General features: G+C 44.2%; 1 protein-coding gene across 2 annotated transcripts in view; it reads right to left on the bottom strand.

Annotated features, from left to right (window-relative positions):
• The window catches only part of AGXT2 (alanine--glyoxylate aminotransferase 2), a 41016-nt gene that overhangs the window by 1923 nt on the left and 21207 nt on the right, over positions 1-17886 (bottom strand). Inside the window, exons 8-13 of one of the 2 annotated variants that reach the window (XM_043489166.1) lie at positions 16830-16930; positions 16164-16256; positions 13089-13221; positions 11552-11643; positions 9629-9778; positions 4346-4444 (exon numbers count right to left, since the gene is read on the bottom strand). In XM_043489166.1, the coding sequence (XP_043345101.1) occupies positions 4346-4444; positions 9629-9778; positions 11552-11643; positions 13089-13221; positions 16164-16256; positions 16830-16930 (668 nt within the window). The remainder of the gene's footprint in view (positions 1-4345; positions 4445-9628; positions 9779-11551; positions 11644-13088; positions 13222-16163; positions 16257-16829; positions 16931-17886) is intronic. The other variant, XM_043489167.1, reaches the window with a different exon arrangement.

Genomic DNA, 17886 nt, shown 5'->3' with positions numbered 1-17886 from the left:
GAGTCATCTGTTCGAATCAGATGACCAAAATACTGGAGCTTCAACTTCAGCATCAGTCCTTCCAATGAATATTCAGGGTTGATCTCCCTTAAGAGTGACTAGTTTGATCTCTTTGCTGTCCAAGGGACTTTCGGGCGTCTTTTCCAGCACCACAGTTTGAAGGCATCAATCCTTTGGCATTCTGCCTTCTTTATGGTCCAGCTCTCACAATGGTATGTGACCACTGGAAAGACCATAGCCTTGACTATATGGACCTTTGTTGACAGAATAATGTCTCTCAACACACTAGGGTTTGTCATCACTTTCCTGCCAAGAAGCAATCGTCTTCTGATTTCATGGCTGCAGTCACTGTTCTCTGTGATTTTGGAGTCAAAGAAGAGGAAATCTGTCACTACTTCCACCTTTTCCCCTTCTATTTGCCATGCAGTAATAAGGCCAAATGCCACTATCTGAGTTTTAAAAAAATATTTAGTCTAAAGCTGGCTCTTTCATGCTCCTCCTTCACCCTCATCAAGATGTTCTTTAGTTCCTCTTCACCTTCTAACATTAGAGTGGTATTATCTGCATATCTGAGGTTGTTGCTATTTCTCCCACCTATTCTGATTTCCAGCTTGTAACTCATCCAGCCTAGCATTTCTCATGATGTACTCAGTGTATAGATTAAATAAACAGGGTGACAGCAGACAGTTGTGTCGTACCCCTTTCTCAATTTTGAAACAAGCAGTTGTTCCATGTAGGATTCTAACTGTTGCTTCTTGACCTGCATACAGGAGACGGGTAGGATGGTCTGGTATTCCCATCTCTCTAAGAGCTTTCCAAAGTTTGTCACAAACCACACAAAAGCTTTAGTGTAGTCAATGAAACAGAGATAGATATTTTTCTGAAATTCCCTTGCTTTCTTTATAATACAGTGAATGTTGACAATTTGATCTCTAGTTCCTCCTCATTTTCTAAACCCAGTTTGGACATCTGGAAGTTCTTGGTTCACATAACACTGAACCTTTGCTCTTCCCCAGTAGCATATTGGACAACGTCAGACCTGGGGGACTTATCTTTTGGTGTCATATCTTTTTGGCCTTTTATATAGTTCATGAGTTTCTCACAGCAAGTATCCTGGGCTGATTTGCCATTCTGTCCTCCAGTGGATCACATTTTGTCAGAACTCTCTGCTATGACCCGTCTGTCTTGGGTGGCCTCGCATGGCATGACTCATAGCTTCATTGAGTTCACAGGCCCCTTCACCATGACAAGGCAGTGACCCATGAAGGGGCCAGGCAAGAGTACTGGAGCCACAAATAAAAACGTGTTGACCTTCCTGGTCCCTTCTAGCTACCATACAAATATTCTCCTTCCTTTTTTTATACTTAATAAATAAAAAGTCTGGTTGATGCTATTGGCCATTATCTTTCACTCTTCCTTCCCTCTATTCACATCTCAACTCAGTACAATCTGGTTTCTGTCCCACCAGCCTTCTGACTCCACTCTGACTAAAACTACTGGTCACTTGCTGAGTGCAGAATCCCAGTGAGCACATTCCAGCCCTTATCCTTTCTGGTCTTCTCATCTGCATTTAGCATTCCAATCCCTCCCCCTTCCCAAACCTCTCCACTCTTGCTTCTATGACTTCTCACTCACCTCATAGCTCTCTGCCTGCTGTTGTTTTCTAAATATTTATTTCTGTGGTTGTGCCAGGCCTTCGTTGTGGCATCTAGTTTCCTGACCAAGGATCGAACGCGGGCCCCCCTGCACTGAGTGAGGAGTCTTAGCACTGAACCATCAGGGAAGCCCCTCTCTGCCATCTGGGTGCCTCTTATTCCACCTGCCCTTTAAATGCTGACATGACCCCTGTGTCTCTCCTCACCTCTCTGCATTTCACATCCAGACTCCCTTCCCAGGAGATCTCCTCTGCTCCCCACTTCTATGTTGATGACCTCCAAATTGTGATCCTCGCCTTGATTTTTTCCTCTGATCTACAGACTTGTCTAAGAAGGAAAGGGACCAAGTCCGAAGCTGTACTCATCCTCACACTCCCTAATCCAAGTCAGACACGAGGGAGTCATCCTTGACGCTCCCCTCCTTCATACCCAAGCCCCGTGCATTTCCCTGCCCTTCTGGTCTCTCAGGGTCTCCTCTATCGCTACTGCTGCTGTTCAAGATCAGACAAAATCATCAGCCCCCACCTGCACGGCCTGCCTCCAGTCATGTCCCCTCAGCTTTACCTTCCTCAGAGGACAGACTCAGAAATCAGGCTGCCTGAGTCTGGATCCTGAGTGACTTGGGCAACTTCCTAGTTGTGCAACTTGGGCAACTTACTTAACCCCTCTGTGCCTCCTTTTCTTCATCTGTAAAATAAGGATAATAACACTTATTTCATAGGTGTGCTGAGAGGATTAAATGAATCAACGTATGCAAAGTGTTTTCGAACAGTGTCTGAAAAGTAGTAAGGCTTCTCATCTTTACCACTCACAGCCTCCAGACTCCTGCTCCAGCCCCAAGATATGTGTGTGTCTGTGTGTGTAGCTCTTCACACACTGCCATATTTCTGTGTGTGCTTTGAGAGTTTATCACTGTTTAAGGCTCAGCCTAGCCAGAAAAGCTGACCCAGGAGTCTCTTCTCTTTCCTCCTATACTATCTCTTTTTATGGTTATGGCAAGCTTACTATATTGTATTATAATTTTCTGTTTGTGTCTTTCTCCTCTGCCAGCTCCATGGAGGGAAGGCTAGATCTTATTTATCATTGTAGCTTTTGTATCCAGCCTACCAGTGACTCCTTAGCACTTACGTGCGTGCCAGGTAACTAAGGAATAACTAGGCAAGTAAACAATGAATTGTTTTCTGTCTTCATAAGTAACCCATCTTGGGACTTTGAATCATTAATTTGCTCTGTCTGATTCATACGGAAAAATATCTGGGACCAGGACTAGACAAAACTCAGCATTTCCCAGCAAAAGTGCTCCTCTGGTTTTGTTTGCTATGGTTTGGTTTGGGCTGGGAGAGCTTTCAGTCTCTTTGTTTACAAGCTGATGGGAAGCTGAGGAAAAGCTGAAGAAATAAGAGGACCCAGACCTGTTTCCTTAAGTGGAGGGAGTGAGGAGGGTCCAAAGCACAGGTGGCAGATTCAGATCTGAACAGGAGAGACGACTCGGTCTCCCTAACCTTTAGGAAAGGAGGTGGGAAATGGCTCCCAGACAGAGGAGCATCTGCAGGGACCTTGCCTAATAGCTTCCATTTTCTCTAAGAAGCATCGGTCAAGAGTACTTGCTGAAACAGACTGAGGGGCAGCAACGGAGCAGAGAAACTAGGAAGGATGACCCCTGTTTGAAATGGGAAGGAAAGAGGCCAAAGGCTAAGGACAACCTAGGGGAGGAACAGGCGTGACCCTAAATCCTTAAATCTCTGTCCTGGAGCTAATTCCTGGAGAGGGTCCTGGGATGTGAGAGATGGAGCGGGCAGCTACTTTACAGCAGTAGCTGCCCCTGCCCACAGCAGGGCCACACCAGGGTCCGGACTGCAGGGCTGCGCTTGGCTTTTCCAGGAGTTTGGGCCAGGGAGAGCTCGCTCTCCGCCTATCCCAGCCTGAGGGTGAAGGGCACCCGGAGTGGCTGCTTTTGAGTTCTTCATCAGGGATGCAGCCAGGGTGGTCCCCCACCTCATCCGAGGGTCACCTGGGCCTGCCAGCACTGTGACATTGCTCCTGGCCACAGTGGCCACTAAAGCTTGGTAGACTTGTGATTCACAGGGCTAGAGTCCAGCACTGAGTTCAAAACGACTAGGATTGCTCTTCCAGAGGTTAGAACTAATTCATACATGAGACAAGCTGTTTATGCACGACCGTTATGACACTGTTATAACCCATCCTGTAAGTCTGGCTTGTCAGCGCAGTCCGTTTCTGCCACCTTAGACTGTCCTCTGTGTCCATTCCCCGCAGAACCGCGGGAACCAAACCATTTAGCATGGCGCCCTCTAGTGGCCCAAAGGCATCACTGTCCCTTTCTTTTGAAAATATCTGAGCTGTGAAGGCTGGGCTTCCCTGGTGGATCAGATGATAAAGAATCTGCCTGCAATGTAGGAGACCTGGGTTCAATCCCTGGCTTGGGAAGATCCCCTGGAGGAGCGCATGGCAATCCACTCCAGTATTTTTGCCTGGAGAATTCTGTGGACAGAGGAGTCTGGTGGTCACAAAGAGTCAGACACGACCGAGTGACTAAACACAGCACCGAGCAGTGAAGCCTAGACGAAGTGGAACTGGGTTCCCCTCTCACAGGCGTCAAGGAAAGGGACCAGCACTGGGACATTAGGAGATGCCCACCTAAACTGACAGGTAAAGACCAGCCTTTTTCTTACCTGAGAGAAAAGGCCGCCTCTGCCAATCAGAAGCCCCATGCATTTGCAGTCGTGGTGGATTTGATTTACCTCTTCACGGGGAAGAGGCTGGTGGCTCACCTGTAAATACATTTAAAAAATACTTTATGTTTGACGTTTGAACAATTAAACACATCATTTCTAAGAGAAATTAAAAGCAACTCAAGCAATCAATGCTCTACTCTCCCTCTCAATCTCTCTCCCCCTGTAATTGAACAAAGCTGTTAATTTCTGACTGGATTTATTTTGGGGGGCGGTGTTATTAAAAATATTTGTTTTTTATCCCAATTTATCCCAAAGACAGATGAAGTTGAATGCAGATCGCCAGTGCATCTTGGCGTTGCAGGTGGTTACCCCAGGAGGTTGATTCTGTCATAGCTATATTTGGAGCCTGTTTTATTTGTGTGGAAATTGTCCTCAACTCTTCACTTGGTTTTGTCCCTGTAAGAAGTTCGTTTCAGAGTCCAGGAAATGGCTCAGAAGTTGCACAAGGGCACGAACAGCCCAAGCTCTCCCTGAGGCACAGCACAGCCTGGGCAGCCACAGTGGGGCCCTGTGTCCTCGTCTTCCCTCCTTGTGGAATTTCCTCTTTTACACCCAAGACTTAATACTCCAGGGTCAGGAGAGGTAAGCTCTCTGGAGACCCAGAGGTTGTTTCAGGTCACGTGGCATCTGAAGGTGGTGACTCCTTGTGGGCCCAGGCTTGCCAGCACCCGTCTGATGACATTGGACTGGGACTTCTGTTGTTAATGAACACCAACGCTCCCTCTATAGTCAAGTCTGGCTGCGCATCTGCGTCATCTGGAAGCCATTTTGAACCACAGACATTTAGGCCTCAGGCCAGGCCTATTGATTATTCGGGGCAGGGCTTTGTTTAGTCATTAAGTCACGTCCAGCTCTTTTACCACCCCGTGGACTGTAGCCCGCCTGGCTCTTCTGTCCATGAGGTTTCCCAGGCAAGAATACTGGAATGGGTTGCCATACCCTCCTCCAGGGGATCTTCCCAACCCAGGGGTCGAATCTACATCTCTTAATGTCTTCTGCATTGGGAGGCGGGTTCTTTACCACGAGCACTTCACCACGATCCCATCTGAACATCACGTGCTGTGTGCTTAGTCGCTTAGTCACGTCTGACTCTTGTGACTCCATGGACTGTAGCCCACCAGGCTCCTCTGTCCGTGGGGATTCTCCAGGCAAGAATACTGGAGTGGGTTGGTGTTTCCTTCTCCAGGGGATCTTCCTGACTTGGGACTGAACCTGCACTGGCACGTGGATTCTTTACCACTGAGCCACGTGGGAAGCCTGTAGAGCAGGGCTTCGGCATCTGTGTTTGTAAATGCTCTTCAGATGCTGGGCTGTGATCCCTCTGCTGTGAGCATTAAGCATGGTCACTGCCGCTGGCCTCTCTTCTGTGGCACAGCCCTGAAAGCATCAGCCCTGGGTCTGGCTCTCTGGCTTCAAAGGCATTTGGGCATGATCCTGGCTCATGGGCCAACCCCTGCGATCCCTGTGAGGTGGAGGAGGGCTGGGCTCCCTCCCATGCTCCCAGCTTCATTTTTCTGCTCTGGGCTTCCCAACTGCCTTCCTCTAGACTTGGGTATCCATCCCCTCGCCCCATCCACCCTGAATCCTTTCCTGGTTAGGTGTCAGTGGCTGAGCACAGGCTCAGACTGTACCTCCCACAGAGGTCTGTATTCTCCATCTGTTGTGAAGCTTTAAGACTAGGAAAATATTATTCAAACATTCAGACAAGAAGAGGATGCATGATGGGGTAAAAGACTAGGATCACCTCATTGATCCAAAATGTTATCCTGCTTGTCCCTGAGGCTCTCGTGAGGGAAGACAAACACGGCAATATAATTTAGGGCTAAACGGTGAAAAGGCTTCCTGGGTAGCTCAGCTGGTGAAGAATCCACTTGCAGTGTGAGAGACCTGGGTTCAATCCCTGGCTTGGGAAGATCCCCTGAGAAGGGCATGGCAACCCACTCCAGTACTCTTGCCTGGAGAATCCAGAGGAGCTACAGTCCATGGGAACACCAAGAGTCACACACGACTGAGCAACTAATCACTGAACAGCACAAACTGTGAAAACTAGAAAGAAGTCAAATATGGTTTAGGGGATGAGGGTTCAGAGGTCAGGAAGGGTTCCTGAGGGGTAGCTGGGTTGCGGGGTCTGGGTGGCCAGCAAGGGCCTGGGGAGGGACTTTAGTCTCACCCTGGTCTGAGCCAGCACCCTCTCTGCTCCTCTGTCCTTTTTTATCACTCCCTAGCCTCAACTGCCAAGACTAATTGACCATCTTGTAGGCATATGCAGAGAAAAGCACGGTTGAAAAAAATCTAACAAGGCAAAGCCACAGGATAGCCTGACCCGGCTCTGTGCTTGAACCTGAGTTCCAACAGCCCCATAATCAAATAGGCATGTTAGTAACTAGCCTCTTCTTGAGGGTATAATGTAGCTTCATGTTTATTTTGTTTTTGTTTGTCAACTTGTTTTGAGAGGGTAGGTTTTCATTTAAACAATTATAAAAGTAGTTCATGGTTATTGGGGAAAACTCCTTAAAGCAGTATGGAAATGCATTTAGTAAAAATTGGCAGTTTCTCTTCCTAAAATCCTACTCCTAGGGACACTGCCTGTTAGTAATTTGGTGTGAACAAGACAATTTTTTTATGAATACAAATGCTATTAAATGCACAGTTTAAAAATAACTTATACTTTATAATGTTTTGCATTTGCTTTGAACAATTTACAATGTATCTTGAACATCTTTCCATGTCAGTGTATCTGGACCTAGTCTTTTTAAAGACTACCTAGTATTTTGTTGGTTGTTGGTAGAGCAATTTGTTTAATCTCCTATTTTGGGACATGTATGTTGTTTCCTGTTTTTGTTTATGATCAAAAACAATATTGCAAACATCCTTGATTATTTATATCTACATACATCTGTGAATATTTCTCTAGGACACATCTCTATAAGTGGAATGGCTAGGTCAAAATTTAATATTTTAATAGACACAGATGAATTTCTGTAAAGGGCTGTATCCAGTTCAAATCCTTACCAACAGCACATGGGAGTTTTAAATCTGGGTTATATTGTACAGCATCAATACATCAATACAGCATCAAAGCCAAGCTCTGAACTGTTTCAATGACAAGAAAGTGGTCTGAAGTGTTGCAAGGGCCTGAAATCAATCAACAAACACAGGTAAAGCGCTCATCATCTGTGTATTTCTGGGCCTCAAAAACATCTAATTTATATAGGAAAAGAAGATATTGATACTTGAAAATCGAGTCAACAAGTACATGATTTGAAATATCCTTTCAAAGGAGCTCTTTAGACAGTGAGTATGAGAGGGATTCTCTGAAGGCTGGAGGGAGAAGCAAAGGCAAGCGTTAAGCAGGAGGAGATCTTGAAAAAGGCTAGGATTTCCAAAGCTAGAGACAGAGAAGAGAGTACCATATTCCATGACTGGGGAAAAGTTTGAGTGGTATTTGGATGTACTGTCATTGAGGGGACAATAGAGAAGTTCCTTCAGACCCCATGCTTACAGCTACTGAAGGGCAGAGAAAAGAGGAAAAGGGCTCATTCTACAAATACTATTTTATAGCCTGCCTTATTTTTTCCATAATACAGTCTGCATATCTTCCCATGTCACATATATTTCTGTGCCACATAGTGTGGATTTATCATCACTTGGCTTGTTCGGTATCAATGGCCATTTGGGAGGATTCTGATGTTTTACCATGATAAACTGAGTCCTGATGAATGTCTCTGTTGACGTGTCTTGAAGGACACAGTAACTGGGGTTGGATTAGCAGGGAAGGCAGGAGTGCCTCCTCTCTCATACGGCTTTCCTCGGGGGAGTCTGGGCTTTGAGGAGCCTAGGTATCCTTGAGGGGGCTCCTGAGTTGGGAGAGGACTGGAATGGACTCGTCTGAACCTTACGACAGCCCTTGACAGGGCCCCAAGCTGAAGATAAGGATGTCACAGCTTGTGAGCCAGAGGACCTGCTCTCATATTACAGTACTCTTATTTTCCTATTGTCTTCTTATAGCTTTCAAATCTTATTTAAACATTCCAGCCTTGTACTGTCTCTGCTGTGTGGTGTTAAGGGAAAAGTCTTATATTCATGGTCTGGGCTGAATATTGAAAGAATTGAGAATCAGTCCTTCTAAACTAGGATGGTATGGTAAGAGCAAACAGCAAGACATCTCCCGAGGATAAGAATTAGGGGGAAGGCATCGGTCTGACTATTTGTTCCCATCCCAGAATTCTCCTGCTGTCACTCCCCTCTGAGGATCTAGATTTTACTTTTATGGAGGATTAGGACAATTTCCTACCGACAAGGACCCTAGGGGCAGCAGGAGGGACTGTGGGAAAGATCTGAGAAACAAGGTGAAGAATCAATAGGACTTGACATTAGAAATAAGGAGAGAGAAGGAGCCACAGATTATTTCGCGGTTTTGAGGCTGGGGAATTGGGAGAAGAGTGGAGATACAAAACAGAAACGGTGACCTTGGGAAGAATCACTGGCTTAAGGGAAAATCCTAAATTCAATTGTTGTCATACTGAGTTTGAGGTCACAGTGGGGTATGTCATCAGAAAGTCACATTCCACCTGGTTATTGAGAGATTAAAGTCCATTCACAGACAAATACAAAACTCTATAAATCTTTAACATCGTCACCCAAACCATCACCACAACCTTCTCCTGGCCCTTTTTCCTGCTACTAGCTCTCTGGGCTGCCTGCCCCTCCCCCAGTAATTCTCCCCTTCTTTGTATTTCTAATGCAAAATATTCAGTCATTGCTGATGCTCTTTGCCTACTATCAGCTCCCTTCTCCAAATTCTCTTCCTCACTGCTCTAGAACTCTCCATGACCCGCAATCAGGTTGTTTACACTCAATGTTCTCTCTCATGCTCAGTCGCTTCAGTCATGTCTGGCTCTTTGCAATCCCATCGGCTGTAGCCAGCCAGGATCCTCTGTCCATGGGATTCTCCAAGCAAGAATACTGGAGTGGGTTGCCATGCTCTTCTCCAGGGGATCTTTCCAACCCAGGGATCAAACCCGTGTCTCCTGCATTGGCAGGCGGATTCTTTACCGCTGAGCCACCGGGGAAGCTCTAACACTCTACTCATTTCTAATGAGCTTCGCTTGCAGTCTTTGCCTGCTCTCTCTCTGAATGAATGAGCTTGTAGCCGAGGCTTCCTGCCTTAACTCTTGCTGCTCCAAGAAGCTACAGAGAGACCAGTAGATCACCACCTACCTTATCCTTCACCATTTCTATTCCTATCATGAGACCTTTGCCTCGGACATCTCCTACAATTTCGAATTCATCCCGCAGCTTAGCCAACTTCAGCAACATATAGGTGCCAACTTCTTGGCTATTTTCTTGTAGATTTTCTTCTTTAATCACCTGTTGAGAGAAAGCCCCAAATGACTTTCCATTTAAACAGTTTTAAAAGGGACTGAGAAATAAATGTATGTGACCTGTTTACAAAACTTGACCAGACAAATGGAACCCAAAGTCTTATGTGGCCATACCTCATCTCATAGAAAGATCTGCTGTAGGGAGAAAAAAAGGCTTGGTAGAGGGAACACTTCCCTTATACCCTTCTCATCTTCAGGAATGGGTAAACATTTAGGGAAAAATAAGAGAGACATCTTAATGTTGGGCTCTGTGTGGGCCCAGAGTCAGAGCACCTGAGATATAAAAGGATTTTCACCTACTTTTGCTCACAGCAGAGATCTGTGATTCTTTTCTTTTTTAAACTTTTTATTTTGTACTAGAGCTGATTAACAATGTTGTAATCATTTCAGGAAAACAGCAAAGGGACTCAGACGTACATATACATGTATCCATTCTCCCCCAAACTCCCCTCCCATCCAGGCTGCCACATAACATCGAGCAGAGTTCCCTGTGCTATATAGTAAGAGACCTGTGATTCTGGACCACATATGAGCAGTACACTATGTTTATAACCAGCCGATAGTAACTGCATAACTGCAGGCAGAACTTGATGTTTTTAAGATCTCCTTGTTCACCTACATCCTAACTGCCAAATTGTTTGAGGTGACTCAGCACTTAAAGAACACTAGTTGGCATTTCTACAGAATGAAATAAATGTCACATCCTACCCACATCCTAGCCACACTTTCTCTTTCTGAGATTTAATCATATTTGAATATACTTTTTAATTAGAAAGGGCAGCTTTTACTTATTTTTATTAAAAAATACTTTTAAATTTATTTTTTTGAATAAGTGAAACATGTGCCTTGTTCAAACATCACAAAGTACAGAAGCAAAGAGCAGAATGAGCCTCACTGATCCCTGTCCTCCAGCCACTAAGTTTCCCTCCCCACAAACAACTACTGTTAATAATTTCTTGTGCAGTCTTTCAGAAACTATGCTACACTTATTTAAGCACGCACTATTATGCATATAATACGTGCATGCTAAGCCCCTTCAGTCATGTCTGACTCTTTGTGATGCTATGGACTGCAGCTTGTCAGGCTCCTCTGTCCAAGGGATTTTCCAGGCAAGAGTACTGGAGCGGGTTGCCATGCTTCCTTCAGGGGATCTTCCTGACCCAAGGATTGAAACCACATCTTTTATGTCTCCTGCATTGGCAGGGGGGGTTCTTTACCACTAGCACCAAGTGCTATTATGCATATAGTTATGCAAACCTTTTCAAACAGATGAGACCACAGGCAAAAATCAATGGGCTAGTGCTGAACCACAGCTGAATCACCTAGCTGGAATTGCATAGAGCTCATTTGCTCTTTTGTCTTTTCATTTATGACAGTACAACAAAGGTAAGGAAGCATATATAAGACAGGACCAAAATTCAGCTGACATCAAAAATTGCCATTGGTCACCATCCATAAAGCACCAATCAAATCACAAAAGAAATTTCAGTGCTACCAGCTAGCTAGGGGAATTCTTAGGTTTCCCATGTGTGTGAGGCTTATTATATATGATTTCATATCCAATACTTGAAGCACTGATAGTAGATCTCAAAAAATGGGAGAGGGAGCAGAATAATAACTGGAAATCTAAACAAATTCATGGACTAGGAATTAATTCTCCACTTATTATGTCATGTGATAGAGTCCTAATAATATGTGTGTAGTTTTGAAGCAGTTGATTGGTGAAACGAGTGATGTTGACACAGCTGCTGGAACGTACCTCAAGCACAGCTGAACCAATGGCGCAGGCCATGGGGTTCCCTCCGAAGGTATTGAAGTGAAGCAGGCGCTTGGTTAAGGACTTGGCAATCTCTAGGGGGAGAAAATAAAAGGTGGATAAAGAGTGACACATCTATAATTACTCATCATGCCATTTGGATTATATTTACTTTCATGTTGTAGAAAGGTGTTTATAATATATTTCATGGCATCCGATTCATTCGTCACTCACCAGATAGTGATGTTGTGGATGGAACTGTCTCTCCCCTCAGGCACCCCCAACTCATATGTTGAAGCCCTAACCCCCGGTGCGACTCCCTAGAGGCAACTAAGGTCATAAGGGTGGAGCCTTAATCCAATAGGATTGGTGCCCTCATAAGAAGAAGAAAGACCAGAGCCCTTTCTCACTGCAGAAAAGGACACAGCCAGAGGGTCATCTGCAAGAGAGATCTCACCAGAACTCAACTGGTCTCTTACCTTGACCTTGGACTTTAGCCTCTAGAACTGTGGGAAAATAAATGTCTGTTGTTTAAGTCACCCAGCCTGTGATATCTTGTTATGGTAGACCAAGCTGATGAATACAATAGGTAAGGAAAAATTGCTTATTTACTCCATGAGAAGCTTACTAGTAAAATCTTCAATGTGTTGTGTGAATTGAAAAGTACTTTAAAACTTGATTTATGGGAACTTACATGAATCCTCATTAATTAGCCTTTTTTCTGTATTCCACTCTTGGGACTAAGAAGGACATATTTTTAAAAAACTCTCATAGCAAGGATTTCATAACAATCTCCAGATGGTTTGAGGGTGAAAATATATATTCAGTTCATTATAGTTCACCTTCAATACCCACATTTTCATATCTTTCCTCAATTGATAAAAGTACTAAAATATTACCAGGCACTTAATTATCCTTTGGAGTTTCTCAAGTGTGCTTGCTATTGGTGGGAAAAATAAATGCAATAATCTTTAAGATTTTCAATAATAAGTGGTTTGTAAAAGTATTCTCTGTAAAACTTCACTAAAACGGGTAATACAATTAATGCTAATGTTCATTTTATAGATTGTTCTAGTTAAGTGAGATTGCATTGTATTTAGTTGTTGATAATCAGAAGAGAAAACTATCACTCTGAAGGCTAACTCTACAGCTTATTGGGGTGGCAAGACTAAGTCAGAGAGTTCTCAGAATGTGATTCCTTGGACACTTTAGGACTGGCTTCAGGTTGGTTAACATGGATCTCTTGTGTTGGTTTTGTTTTGGAGCACATTTGCCTAGACATTGTCAATGTAGTAGAACCCTATATATCACTGTGAGGCTGGGAGAATTGGTCTTCCCTACAGCAAAGAGCAAAAAGGGCTGGTTTTCTTCCATCTCTTCCACAATCTGGCAGACAGACTGTTTCCCTTTAATATTGCTTGGGAAATGCATGTGTAGTTCCCATGACGGTCTCTAGCCCACATAAGGTACAATACACATGTTTTCTATGGTTGGGAGGCAAGGGGCCCAGAAGCAGACACAAACTGCCCGTGGTTCCTACCTGGAGTTGTTACAACTGCTGCCATGGGAAAGCCATTCCCAATCCCTTTAGCCATGGTGACAATATCTGGCAGGACATCATGTGTTTGGAAGCCCCAGAAGTGAGAGCCCAGCCTTCCAAATCCTGTCTGCACCTGATGGAAACAAATCCGAAATCACCGGGAACCTTCTGAGAAATGCTGGTTTTCCTGACTCTCTGGTCTCTTTCTTTCTCTTCTATCTTCTCCTCCTTAACATCATCATCATCATCATCCTTGTATTATGATGGAAAAAGCACTGTGCCTGAGCTTTTGGGCACCAAAAGCCATTTGCTAGCGTTGTTTCACAACTCTAGACATGTTTCTTAACTCCTCTGGACCTATGTTAGCTCTGTTGAGTGGAAACACTTAATAGCAATACATCACAGGGTTGTGGTGAGGGTTATATAAATAATGCATGTGAAAAAGGTTGTTGTGATTAGCAATCCTTAATAAAGACCCTCTGTGGGAAGGCTGCGTCTGCCCCATGCTGGATGAAGCAGTAATTACAGCATGCAGATTGGCGCTGGGGTGTCTGTCATTCAGCCCAGACAGCCTGGTTGTCCTCTTCCCTGTGGTATCCTTTTCTTCCTGAGAATCAGTCATGAGGAGGACTCAGTAAAGCCAGTTAACTCAGGATGGAACTAAATTGACCGCAGTTGTTGTGTTCACGCTGTTTCCTCTTCCTAGAAGACTTTCCCTGCTTCTGTCTCCGGCTAACTCCTCTTGTTCTTCAAAACATGGTTTCCTCACTATCTGGGCTAGGAAGACTTTCCTACAAGGCACCTAGGTTGCCATCAGAACCTCTCACCTTGGACTATTATCACCAAAGTACATGTCTAATAGGGTTTCCCAGGTGGCGCTTGTGGTAAAGAACCCGCCTGCCAACTCAGAAGACACAGACGCGGTTTAGATCCCTGGGTTGGGAAGATCCCCTGAAGAAGGAAATGGCAACCCACTCCAGTATTCTTGCCTGGAGAATCTCATGGACAGAGGAGCCTGGCAGGTTACAGTCCAGAGAGTAGCAAAGAGTCGGACATGACTGAAGTGTTTAGCACGCATACACCCACATGTCTAATAACAGAGACTGTATCTCATTCTTCTCTTTATCCATAATATTTAGCAGAGTGCCTGATAAAAGTAGACACTAAGTGTTTGTAGAATGAATAAAAATGTGGCAGAAGTGCCTAACTGAATAAAGGCACACAAATATTCCCATGCAAATTTCTGCCAGAGCCTTTTTTGGTGGTGGTTCCTTGATTCCCTTCTGGTTCTCAATCTCTTGGACTGTCTCTCTCTCTCTACACATACACACTGCACTTCTGGGATAGAGGTGTAGGCACTTGAAGCTGATTCTGAAATGCTCTTGAAAGAGTAAGGGTCCTTCTTAGACTTTTTTATTATTTTTCTGCTCTCTCCAAGGTGCTGTTGCAAAGGCAGATTTGGGGGTTACAATTAGATGAGAGTGAGCAACACAGGAGAAGAGCTTAGACGTGAGAGTCAGACAGACCTGGGCTTAAACCCTGAGTCTCCTCGTTATGAGTCCCTGAACACAAGCTGATGAATTTGCCCAAAAGAGAGAACGTAAGAAGAGCTCATGGCAAATCCATCCAGCTTGCCTATTTTCATTTTTTATTTCATCTAAGTACCATAAATAAATGGTAAAAAAAAAATCAGATTGCTTGGACAATACATGAAATTATGTAGGGCCATAAACCATGCGAGTCACCTAGGAAGTACCAGTTCTATAGACTCTTTGAGTTGAACAAAGATGACTCATTCTAAGGTTCATAAACTCAAATGTCGTAGGAGATAAGAAGCATATAGCCATGAGAGAAGCAGGCTAGGTCCACCTCTATGAATTGGAATGGGAACTATGTGTGCAGATGCCTTGCCTAAAAGCAGTCAACTTCAAATTTAAGTGCAGCCCACGCCAGACCAGGAGAGACTAATGGCCCAATATGGCCCCATGCTAAGTCGTTTCAGTCGTGTCTGACTCTTTGCAACCCCATGGACTGTAGACCCCCCCCCCCCCCAGGTTCCTCTGTCCATGGAATCCTCCAGGTTAGAATACTGGAGTGGGTTGCCATGCCCTCCTCCAGGGGATCTTCCCAACCCAGGGATTGAACCTGCATCTCTTATGTTTCCTGCATTGGCAGGCAGCTTCTTTACTGCGAGCGGCACCTTGGGAAGCCCTTATTGTAGATTCCAAATTCCTCATTTTATAGAAGGGAAAGCCAAGGTTAGCTAACTAAGAAGGCATGTAAGATCCCTGGGTGCAGCACTGGCTCTGCCCTCAGGATTTTCTTCTGTTCCGTCCTTTCCTGCCCCCCTTCGTCTTTCTACACCATTGAAAGGGAGGTTGCCCCGTGGTTAGTGTGGCCTTTGAGTCTGGGTGTGAGTTTTGGCTCTGTCCCTACTAACTACATGATCTTGACAGGCAAATGAACTATCTTGAACTTCAGTTCACTTTTTTTTTTTTCCCCCAATTCAATTTTTTTTTTTGGCTGTACAACATGGCCCGTGGAATCTTAGCTCCTTGATAAGGGATCAAAGCCTGTAATGGAGGTGGGATCCCCAACTTCTGGACTGCCAGGGGAGTCCCTGGAACTACTTTTCAAATATCTGTGATTATGGCCCTCTTCTTAGAGGCTGGACTTTTTTTTTTTTCCTAAGTGTGATTTCCAAACAGATTTTATTATTAAGGTAAGATGAATGCTGCCAGACTGCTGATACTATTTTGGCAAAAGTTAAGATGAAAACTTGGTTGTGAGGTTAAACTAAGTTTAAGCTGAATTCAAAGAGGAATTTTAAAAGTATGTTGAGGAATGGCAACGTCCTAGGCCTGTTAACTTATTTGATAGACTTCAATTGGGACGTTGAAGTTCTAATCTAGTAATGAACTAGTCAGTCAATGAGTCAAAGATTCATTAACTTATACCCTCATCTTGGAATCTGCAAGTAGATGCTTTCTGCCTGGACTGCATAGCAGGGTTTAGAGGTTTCTCCCCGTGCGTTTCCTGTCCTGGCTCCATCACACCTGCTCTGTGGCCACTCACTTCATCCGAAATGCACACGCCTCCCCGCTCGCGCACCAGCTCAAAGGCTTCCTTTAGAAACCCCTTCGGGTACTGAACAATGCCATTCACCCCCTGCAAAAGACCAAACCAAGAAGACCTAGAATAACAGCACAGGGCCTTGAAAGTATTAAAAAAAAAAAAACAAAAACAAAAACTGAAGACAGATCATGATCAATATTAGCGTTAGTGATACTAGCAATTTTTGAAAGTTTCTAGAAATGTTTCAACTATGGGTGAAAAGAAGAGCCATTCCTCTTAATGCCATGCCTTCTTGGAAATGGTTGCAAATGTAGACTTTCCTGAGAGTGGAGAAAAATAGATTAAGGGGATTTAGTAAGATTACAGAATGGCTCACCCTGACAGTGTGGGTAATAAGCAAGTGAAAACTGCTGGGGTTTTTTATTTTTACAGATTTACAAATTCAATAGTTTCATCTATCTCTCTGTTCAGTCTGGGAGTACAGAAGATGGATTTTTAAAGGTCAGTTGAAAACCAGGGGCCTTCTTTTTTTAAAGGGGATGAAGAGAATGACATAGAGGGACATAACAGTGATCACTTAAGTAATTTGGAAGTCACTAGAATGTATGAGTTAAAATTGATAATTTATAACTGAGTTCAATTAATGTTTAAGGTTAACACACTTACTTGAATTGGCTCTGCAAAAAATCCAGCAATTGATTTGGCCACAGAAGTGCTCAGAGTATCTTTGAATTGTTCAATATACTGGTCTTTAGCTTGACAGCAGTCTGCAATAAACAAACAAACAAAACAAAACACAGCATTTGAAGATGTGAGAAAGGCATCCAGAAGAATGGGGGGAAAATGTAGGAAAAAATAAACCAGGATAGCAAACTGACTAGAGTCCCTCAAGATACAGTAAAGCAGGATATGAGGATATAGGTTTCTGAAAGGGAAACATTGTCAGAACAACTTGGGCTTTGTTCTGAGCAGCAAGACTAGCCTAGCCACAAAGGTGTAAACAAACTACTTCAGTCATTTCCATCTGGGGAAGAAATACCCCAGAGCATCATCGAGTCTGGGATAGATGGCTGTTTCACCTAAGGAAGCCAATTCTCTCCACATGGTAGATTTAATTCAGATGTAATTGCTCTGTGGATATGATTTATTTGGAAATAACTGTTTACCTTGTATTGCCACTTAATCTGATATACCATTTTAAAGCTACAAAGTATCTCAGTCTTTATGGTTAGTAAGTGTGTTTATATACTAACTCCAATACTTTGGCCGCCTGATGCAAACAGCCAACTCATTGGAAAGGACCCTGATGCTGAGAAAGATTGAAGGCAGGAGGAAAAGGGGACGACAGAGGATGAGATGGTTGGATGGCATCACCGACTCGATGGACATGAATTTGAGCAAACTCTGGGAGATGGTAAAGGACAGGGGAGCCTGGCATGCTGCTATCCATGGGGTCACAAAGGGTTGGACACGACTTGGTAACTGAACACCACCACCAACAAATGTGTTTATAGAATGATGAGAATTCTAAAGAGGAAAGCACTACAGTCATGTAACTTTCATCCACGGTCTTAGACGATTTGGTGGATAGCACCACATAATCTCTGAATCTAAACCCATATCCATGAATAGCAGAGGCGAGGCAGAGGGAGATATGAGTGTGATGGGAGTGTCTGGTGAAAGCAGTCAGGGAGGCAAGTCACCATCTACCATCATGATGCTT

This window comes from Cervus canadensis, chromosome 16, assembly GCF_019320065.1.
Source record: "Cervus canadensis isolate Bull #8, Minnesota chromosome 16, ASM1932006v1, whole genome shotgun sequence".
Lineage (NCBI taxonomy): Eukaryota > Metazoa > Chordata > Mammalia > Artiodactyla > Cervidae > Cervus > Cervus canadensis.
This window is presented reverse-complemented; position numbering and strand designations above follow the sequence as displayed.